This window comes from Hyla sarda, unplaced genomic scaffold (assembly GCF_029499605.1).
Source record: "Hyla sarda isolate aHylSar1 unplaced genomic scaffold, aHylSar1.hap1 scaffold_3422, whole genome shotgun sequence".
NCBI lineage: Eukaryota > Metazoa > Chordata > Amphibia > Anura > Hylidae > Hyla > Hyla sarda.
The window spans coordinates 1-17190 of record NW_026610178.1 but is presented as its reverse complement, the minus strand read 5'-3'; the positions used below and the strand labels follow the sequence as shown (position 1 = coordinate 17190).

Genomic DNA, 17190 nt, shown 5'->3' with positions numbered 1-17190 from the left:
AGCTCTCCCACAGACTGGCGTGTTATGACCCCGCCCCCTAAGCGGGGGAAAACCACGCCCCCTCCTTATATCTCTATAGGAGAGAAGTTGCGTAACTATCATGTGCAGCTATATAAAGGTAATTTTAATTTGCTGAAGTTCCCTTTTAACAGAAACTATCAAGGATTGTCTGGGCAAAACATTTGGGTGTTCGTGCAGGGAATGAGTAAAAAATAGTCTTTCCTTCCTTGTTCCAGGATCAGCTGTCTCCAGCTGGAAAAAGTAATAGTTTGGCTTCTCATGCAGCTCCAGCCAGCAGCTGCCCTCTCCAAGGAGCTGCAAGTACAGGGTCCCTGGGGATGGACAGGGCTCAGTAGCAGGGCAAGGAACAAAATTTCAATGTTGGCTACATTTATTGAAGAATGCGAGGTTTCTAAGACTTTGCTTGAATTTTCATCAAATTCCATTTGATGGGGGAAAAATAGCACTGTTGCCAATTTAAATTTTTTTTTATGGCAAAATAGAAACCCATTGTCAGTGGGGTGGCCAGGTGACATTGATGTCTGTGTAATGGACCAAGCTTTATTTGAAAGTAGATGTCCGGTTTTATTTTTAGATGTGCTAAATCATTATTAGTTATTTTGTGTAATTATATTATAATGTGTTTTTTTTTTTTGTTTTTTTTTTTTGTTTTTTTTTTACAGCTATGTGGCATTGATAAGCCTGAAGAAGGTGGCCTACCACCTTATGTGGCTGCACTCATGGTGGTTTTCTTCCTTCAGCAGAGAAAGGAGCCAGTTCTTCCTGTATACCTAGGATCCTGGGTATGTTCTTGTATCATTAGTTATGTTTTTGTAAGAAAAGATGGACAGGCATGTGGAATTCCTATCTCCCGATGCCCGGGACATGAAGTTCCACGTGCTGGGCAGCTAAATTCTGCTGACCTTTAGCCCTGCTTTGTGCTAGTAGAGCCGGCCAGACAACAGCAGTGCTCTGGGTGTATGGAGCGGGCTCCTGACTCGAGCCCTCTCCATACCTGGCGGCCTCCAGCTGATTTCAGCACCTGGGAGCCGCTGCTAATTGCCTGGCATGCAGTGATCGCCACGGCCAGCTATTAAATTAAGAAACCTTTTAACCATCCCTAGTGGGGTGGATCGCCACCCACCCACCCATTTTTAAAGGAGTGTTCCGACAAAAAAAAAAAAATTTGTACAAACAAACCTTTTTACATCTTAAAACTCCTCATTTATCCACATATGCATCTGTTCAGCAGGGATCCAATCAATGGGACCCCCACTGATCATGAAGTCTCTTATCCTGCAAGTCAATGGAGTGGCAGCACATGTGCCTTAATGATGCCAGATGGGTAATGAGCGCCAATCACAAGAACTGTCCTTTTGCCCCCTTGAAGAATAAGTAGCGTGGCAGCGGGCATGCTCAACTTCCACTCCTTTTATTCACTATGGAACTTCGAAGATAGCCAAGCACTGTGCTTACTGGTCTTCAGCAGTACCATATAAAGTAAATGGAGCAGCTGCCAAGCATGGGTGCTGCCACTCTATTCACTCAAGGTACAAGAGTCCACTGTTGTAATTGGTGGGGGTTCCAGGGGTCAGACCCCCAGAATCAGATGCTTACCTTTTGAGACAGTGTTGTGCCAAATTGGTAATTCTTTCAATTATATCTTTTGAGAATACTATTGCTGTTACAACACTATTGGCAAATGTTCACCAATACTTATACTAATTAAATGAATAGTGGAACTTATGAGTTTGTTCGGAATTTGATATATTTGTGACAAAATAGCATCTGAAAAATTGTAAGGGATAAAGGAATAAAAGCTGAGCAATATAAGTTATGTAAAATTATTATTTTTTTTTTTCTTTAAGATTGATGAGTTTACAATTTCTAAATTGAGTCAATTCAGACTGAAAGAACCCAACAGCAAATATGTGTTTTGGGAATACAGTGCTGCAGCAAACAGCGACAATCAAAATAATGAAGAATGCACTTCTAAAGGAAAGGTAAAAAATGCACTAATTCAGTGTGAAAGTCTGCCTCATTGAACACAGATGGAGCTGGATGCCGTCAATCACTAAATGAAGTTTAATTGATTGACTGTAATATAAAATACCAATTTAAATTGAGGCCTGCTTTGCATACCCTTCACTTTACTAAAACTTGCACCTGCACACAGGCATAAGTTTTAACTAAAATCTATGCCAGGTCTGACTTGCCCTACGTGCAGCCAAATGTGCACCTGGAGGCAAAATCGTACCTGGTGCATATGAAATGCCAGTCTTCCAGTAAATCACCCACATAGTCCTTAGGAGAAACACTACATTTGGTTTCAATAATACAATTGTGTATTCTATTCCAGGTGCCACTCTTCTTTGACTCAGAAAAACAGTGTTCTGCGCCTCTTGGTCAGCTTTGGGTAGATCTGCTTAGATTTTATGCACTGGAATTCAACATGGCTGACCTTGTTGTCAATGTTCGTGTTAAAGAGAAGCTTTCTAGGGAATTGAAGGACTGGCCTAAGAAACGAATTGCTGTAGAAGGTAATATTATCTTTTGGTAAAAATATTTTTAGTATTTGGTAAAAATCAATACATATTTAACATTTCCCAATGTGACCATCAGTACCTAAATGTGTAACCTAGTTTGCTTAATAAGTGTATTCTGTAAATGTACACCAGCAATAAAACATCATGTAAATAGCCTATCTAACTAAGGTGAGTGAGAGAGTGGCAAGGCCAGCAGAGTCTACTCGTAGTGGCCCATATGTTCCTGAGGCTGGATTTACATGGGTATATTACGACCTAAAGTCCCAGCTTGACCACTGGTCTGATGACCCAAACCAAAGTGTCGCTTTGGGTCAACAGAAACGTGGTCTGGCTGGGACTTGTGGCTGTTAAGCTCCTGTATAAATCTTGCCTAAAGAGGAGTTATGGGGTTTAAGTAACATGCTTGTCTGTAAACAAATTGTGTTTAATAAATTCACAAACTAACAATGTTCATCTTTAAATATAGATCCTTACTCTGTAAAGAGGAATGTTGCAAGATCAATGAACAGTCAGTTAGTGTATGACTTCCTTCTCCACTGTTTAAAGGCAACCTACAAATATTTTGCCATGCCCCAAACCAAGTCTGGAAAATCCAGCACTCAAAAGTCCACCATTTCTGCTCCAAATACTAACAAAAAAGGTGCACAAAATCCTTTAACGTGTCCAAATTCTGAGAGCATAAACAAGTTGGAAGAATTCTTAGACAGTCATGATGGTTTGGCTTCTCTTGTAATTTCCCAGCCTACTCACAGTCAGGTTCCTAATGAGATGGATAGTACAGCAAAGAAAAAGCTAGTCTATAATACAACATACCCAGATGTTAATATTGAAGATGCTGACTGCATAACAGAGGAGATTATTTTAGATGACCCAGAAGATTTTTTCCAGGGCTCTGAAGAACCAGAAAGTCCTCATGAAGAAGATTCTGATGAAGATGACCACCCTTTAATAGGAAATGAGGAGCAAAGTGATTACATGATTGATCAAAGCTATGAGGAAGATAGTGAAAGTGGAGAGGCAGCTATGGCAGGCAATGAAGAAACAGACAGTCTGTCTGACTTTGAGGGAGGTGTTTGCTTAGAGAGCAGAGACCTCTATGTCGATAAGGGAGATGTAGAAGAGGAGAGCACAGAGGGTACAGATGAACTAGAGGAAACTGCCCATGATTTTGGACTGGCACCTGTAACTATTTCAGATGAAGAGGAGGAGGAAGATGATGAGGCTAGTTTGGTATTGAATCAAAGGGAGAATTTAGATCTCATGGAGGATGATGATGATGAGCTAGAGAACACTTACACCGGCTCAGTGGTTGAATTGTCTGAAGATGACCAAACTGGACAAGTGTCTGCTAGAAGTTCAAAAGTCCATGAAAACTGCACTGAAGGACTTTCTGACACTGTGCTCTCAAAAACACAAGCCAAAAAACTCCTACCAGTTACCGAAAGCTCTGTCAATGAAGAGATTTGTATGTTTTATGAATTTTACAAACCAACATTTACAAAAGGCAAGGTAGGCTTCAAAACTTTATTCCAGATTCTATTTATATTTACGGAATTGTATGTAGCAGTCTCCCATATCCTTTTCATTTGGTTAGTTTCGTACATGGCATTTCGAAGTATCAGGAGTTTTGATCAGTTGGGGTCCAGGTGCTGACACTCCCACCCATTGCTAAAATTAATTGACAGGTTTGCTCTGCCAGAGTACCCATTTAAACTTCTGGTTTTTCTTGGGAACAATGGCTTTGCTCGGGGTGTTAACACTTGTTAGAGGAGTGCTCTGATACTTGTGCTTTCCTGTACTTAAAAGCTGCTTTTCGGTCTGACCACAGTGCTCTCTGCTGCCACCTCTGCCTGTGTCAGGAACTATCCAGAGCAGGAGCAAATCAATATTGCAAACCTCTCCTGTTTCAGACAGTTCTTAACACTGACAGAGATGGCAGTAGAGAGCATTGTGGTCAAACTGGAAAGAACTACACAACTTCCTCTGGGGCATACAGCTACTAAGTACTGGGAGGCTTAGGATTATTAAATAGAAGTAATTTACACATCTGTTTTAACTTTCTGGCACCAGTTGATTTGAAAACATTTTTTTTTTTCTTCCAGAGCACCCCTTTTAAGGCTGAAATTACACTTACTTAACTTAATTTTTTATTTGAATCCAAAGCCAGATGGGGATTGGGGGGGGGGGACTATATAAAAACACACCCTAAACTGTTTGGAAACACACCTGCAGTTTTTAACGGAATTATCCAGTATTAGAGAAATTATAGCTGTCTTTATATTTCTGCTCCATTCTATTAAAGAGAATAATTCCAAGATTTATTTTTCTTTTATATTTTGAATCCTGAATAACCAGTGAGGTTTTACACACAACTTTTTTTGTTGAACTTTTTCGTTCAGCTTTTTGACTGAAGGCCATTAAAAAAATATTGAGCATGATCTAGAGCTGACAGATTCTGCTTGAGTAACAGAGGCTGGGGTGTGGTGCAGGTTACATGCCACCTCCCTCCCTCACCCACCCTCCCTGCCTTTATTAATTTTATGTACAAGGTTCTTCTTACTGCACTGAGCCATATCTGTTTGGGCTTCCCAGCTCTGTCAGGGCGTTTTGTCTGGTGCCCCTTCGGAAGATTTGGCGGATCTTGCACTTCAACTGTCCAATGCTGGAGATTACCGGTGCTCTGCTTCCTTGGAGTCCACCTGCTGTACAGCTTTTGCTACAGGTAATTTTGGTCTCTTCGTCACTCCATGTGGCTGAAAGCTTGGGATGCCGATGCCGCTTCAAAGAAGTCTCTCACGGAACTTCCATTCTCCGGGACCCGGTGCATTGCCATAGAATGAGATTTGCCATAGAATGAGATGGTCCGCCTCCATCACATCCTATTGGCTCACTCTTGTCACGTGACATATTTAAACATCACGCATCGATGCGCACAGTAGTGTCAGTTTGGCTATCACAGGGAGAGGATCTCCTCTCCCTGTGATTGCTGAAGCTGCACTGAGCTCTCATGGCCTCTGTGGCCCGACAGAAGTTCACACATGTACGCAGCTCATACGGCTGCCTCATATACACTTACTCTATTATTACATGTACTGTTGATCCACAGCGCTATCGGGATCCCTATGCCCGATGGCGCTGTCATCGGTGTGCGTCCCCGCGAGCGCCCCACGCCCGCAGCTCTACTCCCCGTCCCCCGCAGCTCTACTCCCCGTCCCCTGTTAACGCTCAGGGAGCGATCCACAGCGCTATGGGGATTCCTACGCCCGATGGCACTGTCATCAGTGTGCGTCCCCGCGAGCGCCCCACGCCCGCAGCTGTACTCCCCGTCCCGTTAACGCTCAGGGAGCGGGGAACAGAAAGTAGAGCATCGGGCGCAGGTAAAGTAGTACTGCGCATATAACTTTACCTGCGCCCGATGCTCTACTTTCTGTTCCCCGCTCCCTGAGCGTTAACGGGACGGGGAGTAGAGCTGCGGGGGGCGGAGGACGGGAGTAGAGCTGCGGGGGACGGGGAGTAGAGCTGCAGGCGTGGGACGCACACTGATGACAGCGCCATCGGGCATCGGGATCCCAATAGCGCTGTGGATCAACAGTAAATGTATATGAGCCAGCCGTATGAGCTGCGTACATGTGTGAACTTCTGTCGGGCCACAGAGGCCATGAGAGCTCCGTACAGCTTCAGCTATCACAGGGTGAGGAGATCCTCTCCCTGTGATAGCCAAACTGACACTACTGTGCGCATCGATGTGTGACATTTAAATATGTCACGTGACAAGAGAGAGCCAATAGGATGTGATGGAGGCGGACCATCTCATTCTATGGCAAATCTCATTCTACGGCAATGCACCGGCTCTTCGGAAAATTCCTGGATGAAATTATCTCCGAAGCTACTGGGGTTAAGAGTTTCTTTCTGCCGCTGAACAGATCCCACCATACAGATTCCTGCCAGAAGTAATCTTCCTTTCAGTCCTTTGCCTCGGGTCATTCAGCCAAGCCGGCACTCTATTCCGGGACAGTTGGTTATCTCAGATACAGGATTCCTGTGTCCGAGACTGTTTCCGATGACTATCGGATTGTTTGCTTCTTTTCCCCGGGATCGCTTTTTTCAATCCCACCCTCCTTGTTCTCCTTCTTTGGCGGCGGCCTTTCGGGTCGCACTACAGGCCCTTCTTGCTCAGGGAGTAATCGTTCCCGTTCCTCCCGAGGAGCGTTTTTCGGGATTCTACTCAAATCTTTTTGTCGTCCCCAAGAAGGGGATCTGTTTGCCCTATCCTGGATCTGAAACTCCTCAACCTCCACTTACTCCTGCATCCATTCCGCATTGACTCTTTGTACTGTGGTGGCGTCCATGGATCAGGGAGAGTATCTTTCCTCTGTGGATATCCGGGATGCGTATCTTCACATCCTGATTTTTCCGACTCATTAGCGGTATCTCCTTCTGCCGTCGCGGAGGGCCATTTTCAGTTTGTTGCTCTTCCCTTCGGTCTGGCCATGGCCCTAAGGGTTTTCACCAGGTCAGCGGTGATTGCCATCATAGTAACATAGTTCATAAGGTTGAAAAAATTCCATCTTTTCAACCTATATCCCTAATGAGTCCCTCTGAGTTGATCCAGGGGAAGGCAAAAAACCCTCATACTAGAGGTAAAAATTCCTTCCTGACTCAAAATATTGCAGTCAGAATAAATCTCTGGATCAACATGCTGTCCCTAAATATCTAGTATACATAACCATCAATGTTGTTGTTCTCCAAAAATGCATCCAGACCCCTTTTGAACTCTGCCCCCTGATATATTTATACATAGTTATTAGGTCTCCCCTAAGCCTTCTTTTTTTCTAAGCTAAATAACCCCAATTCTGATAATCTTTCTGGGTACTGTAGTTCTCCCATTCCCCGTATTACTCTGGTTGCCCATCTTTGAACCCTCTCCAGCTCCAATATATCTTTCTTGTACACTGGTGCCCAGTACTGTACACCGTATTCTATGTGTGGCATATATGCCCCTATTGATGCACCCAATGATTTTATTTGCTTTGGCAGCAGTTGCCCTACACTGGTCACTACAGCTAAGTTTACTATTAAGTAAGACCCCTAAGTCCTTTGTCAGTCGTCAAGTGTTCTCCCATTTAATATATAAACCCATCCTGGATTTTTCCTCACCATGTGAATTACCTTACATTTATCAGTGTTTAACCTCATCTGCCACTTCTCAGCCCAAACTTCCAACCTATCCAGATCCATTTGTAACAGTGCACTGTCCTCTATAGTGTTTACAGCTTTACAGAGTTTAGTATCTGCAAAGATTGCTACTTTACTATTCAACCCCTTTACAAGGTCATAATAAATATATTAAATAGGACAGGACCCAATACTGACCCCTGTGGTACCTCACTAGTAACAGTCACCCAATCAGAATAAGTACCATTAATAACCACCCTCTTTTTCCTATCGCTGAGCCAGTTACACATTCTCCCCCATTCCCATCCTTCTCATTTTATGCACCAATCTTTTATGTGGCACCGTATCAAATGCTTTGGAAAAATCCTGATATACGACATCCAGCGATTCCCCCTGGTCCAGACTGGCGCTCACTTCCTCATAAAAGCTGATCAGGTTAGGTTGACAGGACCGATCCCTCATAAAGCCATGCGGGTATGGTGTCATAAATTTTATTTTTATCAATATACTCCAAAATAGCATCTTAGAAAACCCTCATACAACTTGCGTACAACGGAGGTTAAACGAACAGGTCTGTAATTCCCAGGGTCACCTTTTGTCCCCTTTTTAAACATTGGCACCACATTTGCCATGTGCCAGTCCTGGGGAACATTCCCTTTTACTATAGAGTCCCTGAATATTAAAAATAGGTCTGTCTGTCTATTACAATATTTAATTCCTCTAGAACTTGGGGTGAATGCCATCTGGGCCTGGTAATTTGTCTATTTTGATTTTTTTTTTGTAGGCGTCGCTGTACTTCTTCCTGGGTTAGACAGGTGGTTTACTGGTTTACCTTATCACACTGTATTTCACGTGGCATTTCATTTTCCTCAGTGAATACAGTGGAGAAGAATTTGTTTTAGGATATTTGCTTTTTCCTCACCCCCGTCTATAATTTCTTCCTCATCGTTTTTTTTTTTTTTTTTTTTTTTTTTTTTTTAAAGGGCCTACACTTTCATTTTTGACCTTTTTGCTAATTATATAAAGAACATTTTGGGGTTAGTTTTACTCTTTGGCAATGTAGTATTTCTATCTCTATTTTTGCGGCTTTTATCTGTATTTTACATATTTTAACTTTCTCTATAGCTTTTTAATGCTTCTTCATTGCCATCATGTTTTTAATAGTTTAAATGCTTTAATTTTTTCATTTATTGCCCCCCCCCCCTCCCCCCTTCCTTAACATTTTTATTCATCCATATTGGTTTTCTTTTATTTCTGACCCTTTTATTCCCATAGGGTATATACATCTTACAGTGAGAATTTAAGATATTAAGTCTCCCATTTAGTGTCAGTATTCATATTTTTGAGGACATTATCCCATTTTATATTAAGGGCTTCTCTGAGTTGATCGAACTTTGCTTTCCTAAAGTTCATTGTTTTTGTGGCCCCTCGGGAGATTCCCTTATGGAAGAACAAGTTATAATGTATTATATTATGATCACTGTTTCCTAGATGTCCTTCTACTTGCACATCAGTTACTTGATCAGGTCTGTTGGTTAATATTAAGTCTAGTAGGGCGCTGCCTCTGGTTGGGCCCTGCACCATTTGGGACAGATACCGTATTTATCGGGGTATACCACGCACCGGCCTATAACACGCACCCTCATTTTACCAAGGATATTTGGGTTAAAAAAGTTTTTTACCCAAATATCCATGGTAAAATGAGGGTGCGTGTGTGCGCGTGTATACCCCGATATACCCCCAAGAAAGGCAGGGGAGAGAGGCCGTCGCTGCCCGCTTCTCTCCCCCCTGCCTTTCCTGGGGTCTAGAGCGCTGCTGTCGGCCCTTCTCACCCCCTGGTTATCGCATAGCAACGACACTGGGGACGCACGCCAGAGGCCTGGAGCAGCGCGGACCCGACTCAGGTAATTATGCCACCGGGGATGGGGGGGGGCAGCGGCGCCGGCAATGGGTGCCGCTGCCCCTTCTCTCCCCCTGGCTGTCGGCGCCGCTTCTCTCCCCCTGGCTATCGGCGCCGGCACCGATAGTCAGGGGGACAGAACGGGCAGCGGCGCCGATAACCAGGGGGTGAGAAGGGCCGACAGCAGCGCTCTAGACCCCAGGAAAGGCAGGGGGAGAGAAGCGGGCAGCGACTGCCTCTCTCCCCCTGCCTTTCCTGGGGGTGTATCGGCGTATAACACGCACACAGACTTTAGGCTAAAAATTTTAGCCTAAAAAGTGCGTGTTATACGCCGATAAATACGGTAATTGTCTTTTAGCTATAGTCAGAAACCTGTTTCCTTTGAGATTCACAGGTCTCAGGCTCCCAGTTTTATATCAGGATAAAGTCCCCCATTATCACCTCATTTTAATTTGTTGCCTTGTTTATTTGCTACAGTAATTGATCTTCTGCCTTTTTCATTATGTTTGGTGGCTTATAACAAACTCCTACCAGAATTGTTTTATTTTTATTGCCATATATTTCTACCCATAATGGCTCCACATTGTTTCCCTCCCATATATCCTCCCGTAGTGCGGCCTTCAGACTCGATTTCACATAAAGACAAACTCCTCCCCCTTTCCGTTTTGTCCGATCCTTCCTGAATAGACTATATCCCTGTATGTTGACCGCCCAGTCCAGCTATCGTCGTATATTACGAAGTCCCACCTCTCTATCTACACTATCCTCCCCCTCTATGTTGTAGGTTCCCTCCCCCTCAGTCCCTAGTTTAAACACTCCTCATCCACCCTTCCGGGATCGGACATCCAGGGCCGTTGGTCCTCTCAGGAAGCTCTCCTCTCCATCAAAATTCTGGAACTCCAGGTCATTTTTCCTTTTGCTTCCTCCATTGGCAGAGGATTATTCAGAACCATCCTATTCCTGTCCAGTCAGACAACGCCACAGATGTGGCGTATGTCAATCGCAGCCCCTTGGCAATTGTCGAAGTCTTCAGGATTCTGCTCTGGGCGGAACACAGAGTTCCCTCCCATCTCTCGGCGATACACATCCCGGGGGTGGATAATTGGGAGGCGGACTTCCTCAGCTGCTCTTCGATTGACCCCGGCGAGTGGTCAATCATCCGGAGGTGTTTGCGGAAATTTGCAATCACTGGGGGACCCTGCATGTGGATCTTTGCATCACGTGACAACCGAAAAGTTCCTCACTTCGTCGCAAAGTCCTGCGATGCTCTGGCTGTTGACGCTTTTGTGATCCCCTGGTCACACGTCGTTCTTTCCCCCCCCCCCCCCCCCCCTCTTCTTCTCCTTCCCAGGGTCCTGAGGAAGCTCAAAGCAGAGAGCGTCTCTGCCATTCTCGTGTCTCCTGATTGGCCCAAACGCACGTGGTACGCCGACGTCATTCGGCTCATAGCCGACTTACCACTGTGTCCCAGTTCGTCCCGACCTGCTCTCTTAAGGTCCCCTTTGCCACCCCAATTTACAGTCGCTGCTTTTTTGGTATGGTGGTTTAAACCGTGGTTCTAAATGCCAGGGGTTTTTCTCCCCAGGTGATCCAGACAATGATCTGGGCTCGTAAGCTTTCCTTTGCAAAGATGTATTTCTGATGGTGTGAGTCTCAATCTGTCTCCCACCAGTCGTTTTTTTTTTCTCTTCCGCGTTGTTACAACACTCCCTGACAGGTAGAGGAAGCCGCCGCTTTGAATGATCCCCTTCTCCAGGAACGCAGGTTGGGTCCAGCCGACCGTCCAACTCCCGACCGGAGGATACGAACGCGGCCGCTCCCGATCAGCAAATCAGTCGAACTCCTTCCATCGCTAGAAATAAGGAAAGCGCTGTCCCAATAGTAATTTCCCCCCCCCCCCCCCTCACAAACGAGACCAGCTGCGTCTTGAGGGTCAAACAGGAATGAATTTAATGGGGCTACCTGCCCGGTATTTATGCAAGTCTCCACCAGGGGACCTGATGGAAGACTGTAAAACATAGTGGACAGTAGCCAATCGCAGTGGCTTCAACATAAGCACTTCCCACTTTACCCATACCCTCCCTCCTCTCTATCCCCCAGACAACTGGGAAGAAATCCAATTATCTCCCAGGACAGAGACAATCTCCATCCCAGAACACAACAACATTGAACACATTGAAACATATAAATGACGAAATAGAAGGCGGGCGGCAGCTTCCAGCGGTGTTTGGTAGATAAAGGGTCAGTTTTTAGTTCCATAGGGTTTGTACCGAACACTGCTGATTTTTCCTCGGGTCCCAAAAACGGCCGCCGCCTTGTGGTCGGCGAATGACGACCACCCGTACGAATGGAATGGAGAGGTGTCTGCGGTTAACCACAACGTTCTAATTGGGGCCAGGAGGTTAACCAGCAGATGGATCCGTCACACGCGTCATTTCCTTTTTACAGTCTGGCCTGGAGCAATGTTTGGCCCTCAGTTCTTCTTTTTTTTTATTTTTATTTTTTATTTTTAATTTTTTTGTTGAAATACAAAAAGCAAAAATAAACATTTGTTACAAACATGAAATGGAGGAATGCAATATAAAATAAGGGTTACTCAGTTCTCTTAAGGATCATGTGTCGGCGTGCTCTATTCTTTCAGCGCTCCCTAGTGTCTGACCCTTACATCCGCACCTTTTTTGCAGGGTGTAGCTTATGCAGCTCCACCATTCAGATCCCCCCCCCCACTCCACCGTGGGATCTCAACTTGTTTCTCTGTGCATTACAGGGTGCTCCATTTTGAAGCTGCTGTTCCCCCATCTGGTTCTGCATCAGGACAAGGTGGTTTTTCGACCAACCCCCACCTTTTTACCTAAGGTCTCTTCTTTTCACCTTAATGAGGATATCGTCCTCCATCTTATTGCTCAGCTCCCTCTCATCCTAAGGAGCGCTTGCTTCATTGTCTTGACGTGGTTCGGGCTGTTCGGATCTACCATTGGTCACTTCATCTTTTTCGTCAGTGTGACTCCTTTGTGCTTCCGGAGGGTTGTCGTAAAGGACTTCCAGCTTCGAAGGCGACCATTTCACGGTGGTTCCATTCTGCCATATCAAAGCCTTCCGCTGCAGACGGAAGACTCTGCCTTTTTGGGTCACAGCTCATTCCGTTGGGGCCTCCTGGACTCTCCGCTACCAGGTGCACACTTCTGCGTCTCCTGATGTCGACTTGGATCGCAAGGTGTTGCAGGCGGCTGTTGCTCAGCCTTCCACCTGATTTTGCTTTGGGGTTCTCTCCCACCCCAGAGACTGCTATTTGTACGTCCCACTGACTGTGTCCTCCCAATGGAGCTGACCAATGGGGAACACAGCACCCACTCCTTTTTGTTCTGGTTTACTCTGGTTTTGTTTTTGTTTTTTTGTTTTTTGTCTGGAGGGTAGTTCGGTTATTTTTGTCTGTGGTTTCCCTCGGGCAGTTGCTGTTTTTTTTTATTTTATTTTATTTATTTATTTATTTTTTCTTCTTCCTTCTCTGTCGATCCTCTACTACTGCTTTGGGACTAAACTGATTAGCTCATAGTCAGTAGGCGGGGTACATCCTGCCAAGAGGGGCTGACTTTCTTTTAGTTTTGCCTAGTGTCCGCCTGTTAGTGGCAGCAAGATATACCTGTCTGTGTCCCCCAATGGATCCTCCGAGATTTTACAGTAAGCATAAAAATATCTACTTGTCTTCTTTCATGGGAGAAATGTCACCACAGGCTAAGGGATATCCATATTCAGAAGGATTGTTTGCAATGAGAGAGGCCAGATGTCAAGTTGCACTTGGGGCTTGGGAACACCCTGAGTGCACCAAGCTAGCTCATTTACATAAACAGAAAAAGGGCCATAACTGAGAAACAGCCACGGATCACAAAACTATAAAGACCGTTGTCATCAGTGTAACTCGCACTGCAAAACCACTAGGTTAGTGCAGGACACTGCATATGTTTTTTGTGTTTTTTCTTCTTTTAATTACCCAATTTAAAGAAAAAAAGTGTAAGGTCACATTTTACCAATGGTACCAATGAAAACCTCAATTGGCTTCACGAAATATATTCACATCCACTAGATGTTATGCATGCATTATAGCGTTATTACCACATACAGCTACTCATGGCATCATTTTAACAATAACGGTCAGCAATGGCAAGGGTTTGAGGAAATACTTTCATGTCTATTTTCAGCTTGATGCACTTCTTACACTAGCCTCAAAGACTGCAGAAATCTGAAATGTATTTAGTGGGTACTGTCAGTTCCAGTCAGATAGGACAGGAGTGAGCACAATTGAGTGCTAGACTGAAAGTCCCACTTCCTGGACTTTGTCCCAGGCTGTGCTTCAGCTGGGACAAAGATGATGTTGCAGCCAGACCAGATAATATTCTGAATGGTACTGGAACTCTTAGTGGTCTAATTTTTATAAGCCATAACTTAAAGTAAATAGAAATGGTTTATGAAGTATATTAGAAAGGTTAAAGTGTACCCGTCAGATCCAACCAAAAACTTTTTCTTTTTTAAATGTCACTCAGTACCTAACCCTGACCATGTACATCTAATTTTTGTGTCTAGCACCTTTTATTTATATTTTTATTACACTTTTAATTTAGCTCACTAGTCCGAATTACTGTCAAAGGGAGGGGGCGTGGCCTCACTGCAGGTCTCCGCCCCCTCCCTCAGTATGCTGTCTGCTCACATCTTCCCTAGCATTATCAAAACTACAAACCTATTAGTTTTGTCTACTTTACAACATATCAAAAGTTTTTGTATCTGACAGTGCCCATTTAAGATTTTGCCAAGATGTAAATCGTATAAAATGTTTTTGATTCAGACAGTGCCCATTTTAAAATGTTTTCTTTGTATTCACTTCAGCTTCCTACTGTTGTATGTAGCTTGTGCAAAAAAGAAGGCCATCTAAAGAAGGACTGTCCAGAAGACTTTAAAAAAATTGAACTAGAACCTTTGCCACCACTTAATGCTAAGTTCCAACAGCTCTTGGATCAAGTTTGTATCCAGTGTTACGGTATGTATTCTGAGTAAACTGGAAGGGTGGTTGGCATGTTCTGCCACTTTGTAGACTATCATGAATCACATCTGTAGAACATGTTCACATCTAGCAATGTATCCACTGATTAATTTACATAGCCTGCCTTAGAATTCTGCTGGGTGCCTGCTTCAGGCCAACCACCAATTGTTCTCTGATCCTATCTGAGCAGGTTAGACTGGTTACAGGATTTTAAGCATTGATGCAGTGAAATCTGGAGGGTTTCTCTACTGCATCAGACTAAAATGATTGTTGGAGCTTCCAATCTATTTTCCATAATGCAATCCAGCAGATGCATACAATGAGACATCAGAATAAACTTATTTGGAGTATATTGGTGCGACTTTAAGCTTCAAAAGTAAAAAAAAAGCTTAATTCAGGAATATTTGTAATACATAAGAATCTTACCTTGTTGTTCACTGGTCTGTCTTATACAGAGGATTTTCGCCCCACTTCTCTAGAAGATAAGGCTCGGGAGCTTATAAGGCGTGATCTGGAGGACTTTATTAGACGAGACTTTAAGGGTAAATATAACTTTATATATATCCTACTTGGTCATATAGATGAGCGTACATTTTTTTTTTTTTCCCCCCTACCGTGACTTGATGATCTTTCCCAGTACGTTGCTTTGAGTAACAATATTTGCAGTTACTAAGGGCTCTGTTATAAGGGCTCTGTTACACGAATGATTATCCATTGAACTGGCAGATATTGCACTGTGTAATAGAACCAGAGATCGTATATCCTATTGCATGTTCATTGTCTAGTCATATAAAGGCTGTATATAAACAAGTGCCAGTGTACAACATTGTGGCGGGAGCCTGGCAAAACGATTTAAGAGAGCCCCAATATTCACAAGGTGTTGCCCTTTTTTTGTATCTGAGGCTTGTATTTTGTCATGTTGTGCTCTAGGGACACACATAGGAAATCTTGTAAAAATCTGAATTAACCCCTTCCCGCTATTGGACGTATGCATAAGTCCAGGCGAACTACACGTTCGCGCAAATGGACGTATGCATACGTCCAAGCGATCTCCTGCTCTGCCGCGGGCAGCGCAGGAGATCGCGGGTGGGACTCAGCTGTCAATCACAGCCGGAGTCCCACTGCAGCTGCCGGGGCCGCAATCGCCCCGGTCCCGGCAGCATTAACCCCATAGATGCCGTGATCAGTTCTGATCACGGCATCTATGGTGTTTGCAGGGCGAGCGCTCTCCCCCTACCCATCAACGGCGGCGCCACAATAAAATAAGGGGCATCGAGGGTGTCCAAGACACCCTCGATCCCCCTTGAAGAGATAGGAGTGAGGTGGCAGGGGTTACACCCCTCCTATCCCTGTTATTGATCGGCGGAGCGGCCGACCAATAGCAGACTGGGGGCGGGGGGGTTAAAGTTCGGTTCCCCCCCCCCCGCTATGCCCACCCATCTGTGTCCGGGCACAGCGGGGGGAACCGTGTAGCGGCAGCGGCGGTCACTTACCGGCGGCGGCTGTGATCATGGCGGCGGTGGAGGGGAGTATGGCGCCGCGTGTCCGGGAGTCTGTTGCCTAGCAACATCTGCAGGGCGACAGTTTGGAGAGTGGTCTCTAAACTGTGGCCCTCCAGATGTTGCAAAACTACAACTCCCACCATGCCTTGACAGCTGTTTGCTGTGTTGGCATGCTGGGAGTTGTAGTTTTGCAAGATTTAGAGGGGTTCAGGCTAGAGATCACGGACAGTGGTCTCTAAACTGTAGCCCTCCAGATGTTACAAAACTACAACTCCCAGCATGCCCAGACAGAAGTTTGCTGTCTTAGCATGCTGAGATTTGTAGTTTTGCAACATCTGGAGGGCCACAGTTTAGAGACCACTGTCAGTGATCTCCAGCCTGAACCCCTCTAAATCTTGCAAAACTACAACTCACAGCATTCAGGAACAGCAAATGGCTGTCTCGGCATGCTGGGAGTTGTACTTGCGTGCCTCCAGCTGTTGCATAACTACATCTCCCAGCATTCCCTTTGGCAATCAGTACATGCTGAGAGTTGTAGTTCTGCAACGGCTGGAGGCACACTGGTTGGGAAATACCGAGTTAGGTAATAGGTTCTATTACCTAACTCAGTATTTTCCAACCTGTGTGCCTCCAGCTGTTGCAAAACTACAACTCCCAGCATGCATGTTCTGTCAGTGCATGCTGGGAGTTGTAGTTTTGCCCCCCCCCCTCCCATATGAATGTACAGGTTACATTCACACTGGCGGCGGATTACAGTGAGTTCCCTGCTTCAAGTTTGAGCTGCAGCCGCAGCTCAAACTCCTAGCGGGAGACTCGGTGTAATCCGCCGTCAGTGTGAATGTAACCTAAAAACGCTACACTACACTAACATAAAATAAAGAGCAAAACACTACATATACACACACGTACACTGCCCCCCCCCCCCCCCCCCCCAATAAAAACGTATCCTACAGCAGTGTTAACAAAACGGAGCCTCCAGCTGTTGCAAAACAAAAACTCCCAGCATTTCCGGACAGCCATTGTCTGTCCAAGCAT

General features: G+C 44.9%; 1 protein-coding gene across 1 annotated transcript; it reads left to right on the top strand.

Annotated features, from left to right (window-relative positions):
* Positions 1-85: 85 nt before the first annotated feature.
* LOC130330905 (terminal uridylyltransferase 7-like) lies at positions 86-15195 on the top strand (the record flags this gene model as incomplete). The annotated part of the gene is made up of 7 exons (XM_056553622.1): positions 86-118; positions 684-803; positions 1869-2003; positions 2360-2540; positions 3013-4055; positions 14500-14650; positions 15109-15195. Coding segments are annotated over exons 1-7 (1735 nt in total), but the record flags the coding sequence as incomplete, so codon positions are not given.
* Positions 15196-17190: the final 1995 nt, after the last annotated feature.